We start from the raw sequence: 12,072 nt of genomic DNA, 5'->3' as shown, positions 1-12,072 counted from the left end.
TGGATCACACTACGGTCGTCTGTCACGACCGTCATGGATGAACTTCAACCTGGTGTTTGCACTTTCTCCCTTTTTGGTCCGTACATCTACATAAAAGTTCAGATTTCAAATATAAAGTGCTTACCCCATGGCCACAGATGTTAGAATTATGTTCGGCCCCGTTATATTCTGTATTGTTCGATAAAAAGCATTTTAATCTGATCGGTGGCGATTTTGTCCGTATTTTCTCCGATCGCTTTCAACTAAGTGACCCTTTCGGTTGGTAAGTGTATTGCACTCTGATATATAAATAACTATATGAGAAAATGGCCACCAATCGGATTCAAATATGTTTTATTGAACAATACGGAAGATACGGGTATTTATGAGGGCCCGTACACAATTGTAACATCCGTGGCCATGGGGTAAGCACTTTATATTTGAAATCTAAACGTTTATGTAGATGTACGGTCCAAAAAGGGAGAAAGTGCAAACACCAGGGTTGAAGTTTTTCAATGACTGTCATGATACGAGAGTCACGTTTCAGGGCTATATCAGTGACACAAATCTCGGGTACAAACTCAACTTTCTTTGGCCCAAATAGGCTCTAAGCACAGCAGCCATATTGTAAGACATTCACAGGTGTTACCTATGATACTAATGAAGGCTCTGTTCCATTCTGGTCAGACGGAGTCGGTGCGTGTTGGCTCACTGGAAACACTCCCAAATACTTTACGGGTGTGTAACTCTGAGAGTGTACAAATGGAACCAAATGGACATTTGGTTCCATTTGTACACTCAGAGTTATAAAAGCTACAAGCTCTCGTAGAGCTGTTATTTTCCAGTGCGAGAATGAATAGGGCTTGAAAAATCACAGGGGACAAACTATCAGAGAACAGACTGTACCATTCCAGCCCGGGGCAGAGGGGTGGTGGACTGTGACGGCGGGTCCATGCCTTTCCTCACAACTTTAAGTCCCGCCTCACTTAGTTGTGTGTGTGAATGTCGGGGAAGATTTTGAGGCTATAAAATGAAGGAACTTCGTCCTTCAGACGCACTATTTCTCCCAAGCCAGAGTTCCTCCTCCCGTGAACGAACTCTCACGGAGTCTGGACGTGTTTTAATTAATCAGCCCAATGCAGCTGTGACAAGTTAACATTCACTCCCTAACAGAGAGCGATACAAGAGACTTTTTAGGACTTGGAAAGCTGAAAGAAAGCCATAGTTCCTCCATTCTTTTAACCTCGCCGGCCGGGGGGGTACAGTGACAGGGACAGGAGTGACAGACAGGACACTGAGGACAGACAGGACAGGAGTGACAGACAGGACAGGAGGGACAGACAGGACAGACCACCATGGCAGGGGACGGTCACGGCGCGGACCAGCGGGCGCTACAGTATGAGCAGACTTTGGTAAGTGTGTATAACAAACTTGTTGCTCCACACACACAACACACTGTCTGTCTTTGAAACTTCGCTCCCACACTGGCAACAACGTGTCCGTGTGGGTCTGTGTGTGTTCTCGCCACGGGGGGTGCGCTCTCTCTCTGCTGAGACCCCTGCATGCACACTCTGACTGTCTCTCAGTACAGTGGGGTTGAATCTGCCGGTGCAGAACAGATGCACGGCCAGCTGTTCCTCTGCACTGTAAATTAAAATTTGTGTTAATGTTAATTTATATTAATGACAGAGTGTACACATTTCCATTTGAACACTTTCAGGGTTACATTCTCTCTCTCTCTCTCTCTCTCTCTCTCTCTCTCTCTCTCTCTCTCTCTCTCTCTCTCTCTTTCTCTCTCAATATTTCAATATGCTTTATTGGCATGATAAAATATGTTTTACATTGCCACAAGTCATGACAACAAGTCATACCATTACGTATACCAGGGGTCTTCAACCTTTTGAGGCCAAGGAGGACCCCCTAACTGAAAGAGAGATGAAGCAGGGACCCCCACTATATATTACATACAATTGTGTTGCAGATAAGCTTTTCATAGATGTTGGATTCATGTTAATGTGTATTTTCAGACATTTAACGGCCACTTAAACCGTCAATACTTAGTAAACTTTCACTCTGTACTTGGCCTGCTCCTTTTTCCCCTCTTTGCCGAAAATAGCAGATCTACAAGCTCACAACCCAAGGCGTTGTGAGGTTGTAGTTCGGCTATTTTCGGCTAAAGTTGTCCTTAGAATAGGGATGCCAGGGTTCAATTGGTTAATGTAAAAAAACAATGATCCTATCACACCGAGATTTTGCGGACCCCCTGTAGCAACTCTGAGGACCCCCTAGGGGTCCCGGACCCCCTGTTGAAGACCCCTGACGTATACAAAGACAACAAGTGAATAACATACATCTTAACAATAATGTTAACAATCTCTCTCTCTCTCTCTCTCTCTCTCTCTCTCTCTCTCTCTCTCTCTCTGAATGTTCTGCCATGCAATGTGACACAAGTCGTGGTGATTTGATAGTCTTATGTCAATACCGTTTAAAAAGTCCTTTTTATTGGGGATCGTATTATATGGCCACAATGCCACTGAAAAGACCTCACTGGAACCTTTGAGTTTGAGTCGATCACTCACAATCTGATTGCATATAGTGAGATATAGGGACACGCCAGTTGAGACTTGACATCATCAGGGCACAAGATCTGTTCCTTGGCATGTTTGTTCGTGTCAGCCCTCCCTTAACTTTGATTGAGTTTGACATTGATTGACGTTTACATGTCACAACAGCGTTGCGAAGAAAAGTTGGCAAAGGCGCTATTGTCAAAACGTCTGGACGTGACTGACACAATATCCCTTTCAGCCACATAACCACGACGTACAAATTAATCATTATCATTTTATCATTATCACTAGAGTTTCGGGGGGCTACGCCCCCCGAAACTCCAGCCGCGCAGGGGGCTTTGCGTTTGTTGGTCCCTCCGTGTCCCTGTGTCTGTATCCGTGTAGCTGCAGCACAGAGTGGGCAGTATAGATGGGGATTATGGCTGTTAGAGGCATGTACGCGCACGGGGCCCGCGTGGGCGTGTGTATATGGGGGTAGACAAATGGTCTAAGTAACATTTGCAAAAAGGGGGAAAAAAAAAAAAAATTGTAAGAAAGTGTAATGTAAAAGTTGCAAAATGATGAAAAATAAGTAGAAGAAATTATATTTTGTATGTTTCGCGGACCACCAGGGGGTCCGCGGACCCCCTGGTGGTCCGGGCGGAAATCGTGGGATGAAAATTTCCAAAAGTAAAAAAAAAAAAAAAAAAAAAAAAAATATGAAGGTGGTTGCTTGTTTTTCTGAAAGCTGGCGAATGGCAGCCCTTTCTGCAAGATGGCGGCCGTCTGGTGTTGTTGTGAGTACGTGTATTTGGGGGGGGGGGGGGGGGGGGGCCTAACATGCGTTGCACGGGGCGGTCCTGCCATTACGTTAGTTACTGTAGTTGCTGTGGAGCTACATAGTTCTCCAGAAGACACACACAAACATACACCATCTACAATGGACGAACTGAGCAGCAATATAGACATTCACCACACGAACGTGCATTGTTGACAAAGTGATTGCACAGGCGCTGCAGGCATGACAACCAGGTTAGCGTTAGCGACATGGCAGCTATCACAGCGCCCTGTCCGTCGTGCTGCAACTGCCTGTGATGGCTACAGCAGTAACAGCAAGCTGTCTGCGATGCCATTGTCTGGAGACTGCTCTTAGCGTGACACGACGAATGAGAGTGAGCGCTGTAGTTGTTGCTAAGATACGGTGGCGTCTCTGCCCCATAGCTTGTAGATCTCTCACACATGATTGGCGTAGGCTGCGTTGGCAGGTCTGACTTTGTGTCTAAGCAATGGTCGGCTTATTTTTGCGCGCCTTTGGGCTCGTTTGCATTGTGCGCACGGCAGCGCTTGTTTAGCGTACGTCAGCGCGACGTGGCAACGGACGTGGCAACGTGAAAGGTGATTGGCTGGTGAAAAGAAACACCCGACGTTACACCAGAAATGGTGCCTGGAGAAAATGGTGACCAAAAAAAAAGTTTGGAAAAAAAGGAAAAAAACCCCGCAGCGGCTGCCTGCTGTTGTGGTGATGAGGTCGTGCGCACGGTAAACGGTACGAAGCTGCCTCCCCTTCCGTTTTGTCCGACATTTGGTGAGTAGAATTAATTATGTTGCGCGGTGGAAAAGGTGTAGTGAACAGTGAGATGTCCCCTACGCGAGGCGTAAATTCAGTGCGGCCGCCGTGGCGAGTCAGTAGGCGACATGTGGTCTGGCGGTGCGTTGTTTATTCGATAACAGAGCTGTGGGGTGTCACCACCGAGGGTGCGGAAGTTGCTCGCCATTTATATAGTTAGATAGTCTACACATATTACATAATATATATAACATAGTCTACACATACATACACATACTCATACACATAGTAGGTAGCTGATATATTGCACTTTTACCTTAGCGCTAGGTATACTCTTGCTTGCTTGTTTTTTGCAGGAAATGCACTTAAGACTTCTGGTGATTAGTAGTTTTCGTTCCCTACCTATGTTGAATACACTTATTGTAAGTCGCTTTGGATAAGAGCGTCTGCTAAATGACTGTAATGTAATGTAATGTACTCCGTCATGCACAGGTGCATGACGTGGTATGTGTATCATGTAGGTCTACACTATAATGCGTCACACTAGCCTCCATCAAATGAAATATGTGTCCTATACATGAAGAAATTGTGTGCTTTCTTATCTTGAGACGGACAATGCCACAGTCATGGGAGCTGTGTCCCAGCCCCAGGACTGCGTGGGCCGTACCGATAGCCTTGCCGGCCAAGGCCAACAATGACTGCCTTCAGTAACCTAAGTGTTGAACAGTGTGGTGTTGAGAGTCTGTTATTAAACATAACACACATACACATGTACGGATAAGTGGGTGTATAAACAATGAGCACTTAGATCGTGCACTGTTTGTCTGTCGTTGACCCCCTGTCAATGAGGTTGCACCTGACAGTTCCACACGCAGGTGCACACTTGAGAGTGTAGACGACGTCGTTGGTTTACCTGGGGGCAGGATGTGAACTCTAAAGCCCTTGTTCACCTCGCAGCCGGTTACGAAACCGTCCTGTTGTTTTAGCTCGACAGCTTTGATTGGAAATCAAAAGGATGGAAATGTGTGCTTGTACGAATGGCACCCCCGACTTGCGTGTGTCTGCGTGCGCTGTAGTTGAACCTCGCAAAACGTCTACTCTAGCGAGAGCTGCTATTTGAAGAGGCTAGTTTTATAGGCCTGCTGGTCCCATTCAACGGCAACGAGCCTTTAAATTAAGCAAAGCCACAACTGTAACACTTGTTGTGCATTTGTTTTTTTCCTCTCTTGAAAAAAGTCTTTGTAAAAGGCACCCCCCCCCCCCCCCCGCTGCCCTCCTCCCATTGCTGTGTTCTGTTAATCTCTCCCTCTCTTTCTCTGTTGTGTGTGAGAGAGATTACACAACCAGCGGCCCCGCTGATTCAGCGCCGGGCCCGCTCTTATCAGCCGTGTGGGGGGGTTCCCGTGCTCACTCAGACCTCTGGCTCTTCTAAAGGTGTGCCAAGCTTTTCAAAAAAAGGCTCTCTCATGCGAGGTCACTGTCATCTCAACTCTTTGTCTTTGTGGCTACCCCCCTCTTGTCTGTGTGTGTGTGTGTGTGTGTGTGTGTGTGTGTGTGTGTGTGTGTGTGTGTGTGTGTGTCTCTCTGCGCTGTGGGCCGTGGTAACATGGGCTCCTTTGTGCGATACTGGCAGTGCAGTGTGGTTTGTGTGGGCACGGTGTGGCATGGTGTGGGCAGAACACCACTGAAAGAAGCCACTGTGGTGGAGCTTGTGTTCGAGGGATCAAGAGGTGGGTTAAAAATGTCCTCTAACTAAAAGCGTGAGGCAGCGCCACTGACCGGAAGAGGTGGTTTTCACAATTCGAGTCTTTGTGGATAGACAATCCCAGGGCTTTGGCTCACTAGCCACCATGAAGGATTTACACACGCATGCGCACGCGCATACATGTACACGCACGAGCGTTAATGTGTAATTCCATTACAAATTGGCCAGTAATGTTCTTTTTTTTTAAAGTAAATGTTTGTCGCAGAGAGGAGACGTGTACCTGTCTCTCACCATCACCCCTATTTACTGCCTCTCTCTCTCTCTCTCTATCGCTTTCTCTCGCTCTTATATTGTTGACATAAATCTCTGCCTCGAGCATTATGCTTTCCTGTCCTTACACTTTCTCTCAGACACCTTTTAACCCATTAAGACCTGAGGCCGCTTCTAAAAAATGTCTACATTCTAACAGTTTTTCGGAAAAAAATATAAAGAAATAATTTTCACGACTTTTCAAAAATAGCAGATCTACAAGCGCTATGAGCTTGTATATCTGCTATTTTTGAATAGCCAAAGAACTCTAAAAATGGTCCAGATCTTAACTCATTCAGTGCCATTGACGTCACCGACGTCACGTTTTCATAAGCCCAGAGTGCCAATGACGTCGCTGACGTCATAAAAAAATAAAAAAAAACATTTATTTTTTATTTTTTGAAAAAAAAAGTTCAGAACCCAAGATATCATGATTTGAAGATTTGCTGCTCCATTCACTTCTTCTTTAACATCTTACTGAAAAAGGCTCTATCTCGCTTCTAGGGATGTTAACAATTAATCGATTAAGAAATTATCCGATTAAATCAAACAATTAACAATTAATTGAAAAAATTAAAAAAAAACAAAACTTTTTTTTTCTTTTTTTTAATGTTCAGAACCCAAGATATGATGATTTGAAGATTTTCTGCTCCATTCACTTCTTGTTTAACTTACTGAAAAAGGCTGTATCTCGGCTCCTAAGCACTTTTTTTTAGGATTTTTTTAAAAATCTGAAATTAAGATTCTCAGATTAAAAAAAAACGCCGCTTATCAGTTAACCGGTTAATCGGTTGACAAGGTTATCAATTCTCAATTAATGAATTGATCGATAATTTGCATCCCTACTCGCTTCCTAAGCACTTTTTTTTTTTACAATGTATTTTTGGCTCTGGCACTCAGAGCCAAACTGCCAGAAATAAGTCAGGCACTGAATGAGTTAATGGGTTAAACATCTAAAACCTGTAGTTCAATGGACACATAATTGAGTAGAGAACGTGTTTCGTCAATTGTCAGAGTGACAGTTCTCTGACTTAGTGATGATGAGTACCCAGCCTTTAACCTCTGTGGGCGGTTCACACCTAACGCATCCACGCTTCACACCAGAAGTCACGCAAGACTCCTTTTAAAACCCCTTGAACCCTATTTTATGCTTTGCTTTACAACTGTGTCTCGGGGCAAAAATAGCAGATCTGCAAGCTCACAATGTGTCGTATTACGACGCGTTGTGAGCTTGCAGATTGGCAGTTTTTGATGTCTTTAGATTTTTTTTTTTACAATCTTCGACACATATACATGCCCACAATACGCACACCAGGGCTAACGTTAAAGACATAATTGTGATACTGTATACGCAGTATGCATACATTTACAGTATGCAGTCTGCCGTTTATTTATACTGTAGTGTACAGGGAGAAACTCTGTGGAGTCCCAAATATCCTCCAGATCAATAAGTGTGTGTGTGTGTGGGATGGCTCTGCAGTGGTGCTAAGTGTGGTGATAATGGGATTAATGAGATAAGATCCCCAACAGGAGATTGTGCACCCGATGATATATTGTCAAAGTTTAATCTGGTGGTATTGGCCCCGATTCATAAAGGGATTTGCGACCATATTTTGTACGTACCGGCATTTAGGACAAGTCGTACATATCCACCTGATGCATAAAGATTTTTTGGTCTGTGTTTTGTGCGTCAGGTGCGCACGTTCTCAGGTCAGCCCCGAGGCTGGCGTACCAGGGCTGAAATGTGCGTATGTCTTTAGAATGCTTTATTCTTCATGCCAAAATCAATTACAACAGTGGCAAACCTAAAATAAAATATATATGTGCCCAACATTTGTCAACACATATCTAAACAATTAAAAATAAATGTCAAACGATGTATTGCGTGTAGCCTATGCATAATATAGACATGATGTAGATTCCACCGCTTTTTATTTATTTTCTAGGCTATGAGTCGCATTTAGAGCTGAATTATTATAGTTCCCTCGCGGGCCATCTCAGCCAAAGTGTCACGTAATAATGAAAATAGGCTATGATGCCTTAATGAAACTGCGGAGGGACTGACTTGCATCAGTGTCCGTGCGCGGTATTAATTTGTAAAGCCTACTGCAGGCTACTGTATATTGATCACATGAACGCCACACACAACAGCCTAATAAATATTACCATCTGATGAGGAAAAATGAAGTGGATGAAAGCTGTGTCCAGAACTATTCCCCATTCCGACGGACAGTGATATCCCAAATTAACTAATTTAATCAATAAGCTCTGGTCCATTATCGGATAAAAGCGCTCCACTATGCCCTGCGGATTTATTTTCAACATAATCTTTTTGCCTCTTATAATATCCTTTCCACGTTTTATTAGCCTTTTATTTGGTAATGGGGTTAAACCTTGTAAACTTCTTTATTCTCATTACACATGAGAGCATTTATTACGTGATCCGCTTCCACACAGAACAGTTGTCAAGGCGATGCGACAACGCATCTGGTATCTTTAGACGAGGCGGAGTTGAACTTCAAACTTGCATCAGCGTTGCCAGATGTTGTGAGAGAAATAAGCAACCAGGTCTAGGAAAACAAGCCCAAAAGAAGCAACTGGCACTTGCCATTATAAGCACTTTAATTAAACCGTTGTGAGCTTGTAGATCTGCTATTTAAAAAAAGAATCGTGTAATAAAATGTGGAAGATTTGGAGGAATTTTTAATCATTCTAACAACACAAATCTGCCTCCAGCTGGCACAAAACATTTTCAGATGGGGCTTATAGGGATATATTAGCATTAACTTGGGGTATATAATATAAAAATATATATAATATAAAAATATTTGAGAACCACCGGTTAAAACAATTAAACAATTGTGAAACAAGCCCAAATAACCAACTACACTTTAGAAACAAGCCCCAAAAACCTTATCCCACAGCTACCAATATTTACAAGCAACTTTACAGAAAAATAACCCCAAATTCGCTTATAATAAGCGGACATGGCAACACTGTTTAGCACGGTTCAGCCCGGTGACGTTGAAGTTGGATGCTGTTGGATGCAGCCTTCCAGAGTAATCATCACACCTGGTCATACGCACTGGTCATACGCACGTCTCTGTCATATACAACCCCCTTTTTGCATTGCACGTTCGTTTGTGAGTACCAAAAATACGAACTCCTTTAGGAACTTTATTTACACCAGATATACGACTCTCTTTATGAATCGGGGCCATTGGTCTCTGAGATGATGTGGCCTCTCTCTCTCTCTCTCTCTCTCTCTCTCTCTCTCTCTCTCTCTCTCTCTCTCTGTCTCTGTGTCTCTGTCTCTGTCTCTCTCTCTCTCTCTCTGTGTGTAGGCAGAAATTCTACTGTGGTCATTACATTCTGCTGGTGTCATTACACCCGCGACACCCCCTTCATTCTCAGGAGTCATAAAGTCATTGATTTCAGTCATTGAAGTTCAGTGATTGATTGGATTCTCTGCATGTACACACACAGACAGTAGCTAGTCACGATTGTCTTCCTTCTGCTCTGCTGTCTGGTTAGTTATTGCTGTTATTTCTTTGGCTGGGGACTGGTTATTGCTGTTTTTCTTTGGCTGGGGACTGTGTGTGTGTGTGTGTGTGTGTGTGTGTGTGTGTGTGTGTGTGTGTGTGTGTGTGTGTGTGTGTGTGTGTGTGTGTGTGTGTGTGTGTGTGTGTGTGTGTGTGTGTGTGTGTGTGTGTGTGTGTGTGTGTGTGTGTGTGTGTGTGTGTGTGTGTGTGTGTGTGTGTGTGTGTGTGTGTGTGTGTGTGTGTGTGTGTGTGTGTGTGTGTGTACTCTCTGTACATTGGCATGATTTTCTCATACCAATAAAAGCCCATTGAATTGTGTGTGTGTGTGTGTGTGTGTGTCCGCTATATTGGTTGGTCCGTCCAACACACTCTTAATTCTCCCCAAAAGATGGTTCCGGCTGATTTTGCTGACCCCATGGCCTTTCCTCTAGCACTTTACAATGTTATTCACACACGTTTTCACACCGATGGTGGAGGAAACCGTGCAAGGCAAGGCAACAACAACCTGTTCATCTGGGGCACTTAGGGCTTCAGTGTCTTGCTCAAGGACACATCGGCAGTAACACAGTGGGAGCCCCGGGATTGCACCGGAAACCTTCCGATTCCCAAAACAGGGATGCCGTGCATGGACAACGACGCGGAAGTAATGATGGAAATATGACATTTCTGTTATTTGCATCTACCTGGTTGTATACAGATGAATAACTAGGTAGATCTAATAGATATAGATCTGATTCAGGCTAGATTCAGGCTGGATTTGGCTGCCAGTGTAAACGGGACCTAAGAATAATTATAATTATAGTTGCAATCTGTTGATTATGTAATAATTGTGTGGCACCTGCTAAATGCTCAGCTAGAACTGATGATTCATTGGCTCTATTTCATGTGCCTCTACTGAACTGCGCACGGCCTTGGAGCGTGTACCAGCGATTTGAGACGTAACGTGCTTAGACTAATCTAATGTTGTTAACTCTGTTAAAACTCTGTTTTTGTGCAGTGGGCAGTTCCTCTGACTACCAGCAAGCTGTGGTTGAGCCTGTTTCCTGCTGGGAGAAGCCTGTTTGTGTTGCAATAATATCTTAATGATGACCCAACACTTTATGGTCAACACCATAAAGACGTGGCTATCTAACTGTGTGTGTGTGTGTGTGTGTGTGTGTGTGTGTGTGTGTGTGTGTGTGTGTGTGTGTGTGTGTGTGTGTGTGTGTGTGTGTGTGTGTGTGTGTGTGTGTGTGTGTGTGTGTGTGTGTGTGTGTGTGTGTGTGTGTGTGTGTGTGTGTGTGTGTGTCCATCTGTCTTGCTGTGCCATGGGGGTCATTTGTAACTCAGTGCTTCTCTTGCTGTGGTAATCAGGCCTTATGTTGCTGCTCGCTCGTTTGATGTCCGTGGTTAAGTCTTAACGGAATTTTCCCCAACACTCCTTTACACACACACACACACACACACACACACACACACACACACACACACACACACACACACACACACACACACACACACACACACACACACACACACACACACACACACACGGTTGAAGGCTTCTTCGAGAGGGTTCGTCAACAACCTCATTGACAAGCATTTTGTCAGGAGGCAAACAGAAAGCGCTTGTGTAATGTTACACACGACTCAAGGTTACTTTATTTGTCTCCGGGGGAAATTTGTCTTGTACATGAAGTCTTTGGAGTTGTCGGCACTCAGATGTTAATAGAACCGACTCGGACTCTAGAGACATTTGAAAGAGAAGACTTACAGAAAGCCCAGAGAGGTTTGTCTGAATGCTCGCCCATTCCGACTCCATTCACTTCTGTTCAAACAACTGTGATGGATTCCTGTAAAAACCCAAATACTTCTTGACATCAAAAGGGTGGAATGTACACATCAGTTACTAAAGTGAGCTATCATGAGGCGTGACTTTCCCCCAGACAAAAGATACATTTACTTTGTATTTCTAGATAAAAGAGTGTGTGTGTGTGTGTGTGTGTGTGTGTGTGTGTGTGTGTGTGTGTGTGTGTGTGTGTGTGTGTGTGTGTGTGTGTGTGTGTGTGTGTGTGTGTGTGTGTGTGTGTGTGTGTGTGTGTGTGTGTGTGTGTGTGAAAAAGATGAATTGCCCATCAAGTGTGTGTTTAGAAAAAGATGCATTGACTTTGTGTTTCTAGATACAAGAAAAGGATTGTGTGTGTGTGTGTGTGAAAAAGATGAATTGCCCATCAAGTGTGTGTTTGTGTGTGAGGGGAGGGGTCTCAATGAGCCTTATAGGTCAATAAATTGTTCAACGATGAGACAATGTAAAGTATTGAGGCATGTCCCATGATTAATGCAGCAATTTGCTTTTCTTCCTGTGTCCTTAACAAGGACTATGCTCGATCAAGTGTGAGTTATACTTAGTTGCGTGCGGGTGTCTTGCACTGAACATAGCTGATA

At 44.1% G+C, this 12,072-nt stretch overlaps 1 protein-coding gene across 1 annotated transcript in view; it reads left to right on the top strand.

The window, feature by feature from the left end:
- Nucleotides 1-1,186: 1,186 nt before the first annotated feature.
- LOC311050142 (chloride channel protein 2-like) overlaps nucleotides 1,187-12,072 on the top strand; it is a gene marked incomplete at its 3' end in the record, with an annotated part of 256,197 nt that continues 245,311 nt past the window's right edge. Inside the window, exon 1 of the mRNA XM_084064112.1 lies at nucleotides 1,187-1,391. Coding sequence (XP_083920238.1) covers nucleotides 1,335-1,391 — 57 coding nt within the window. The 5' untranslated portion in view covers nucleotides 1,187-1,334. The remainder of the gene's footprint in view (nucleotides 1,392-12,072) is intronic.

The sequence above is a fragment of the Gymnoscopelus microlampas genome (assembly GCF_963454915.1).
Source record: "Gymnoscopelus microlampas genome assembly, chromosome: 8".
NCBI classification, from domain to species: Eukaryota; Metazoa; Chordata; class Actinopteri; order Myctophiformes; family Myctophidae; genus Gymnoscopelus; species Gymnoscopelus microlampas.
This window is presented reverse-complemented; position numbering and strand designations above follow the sequence as displayed.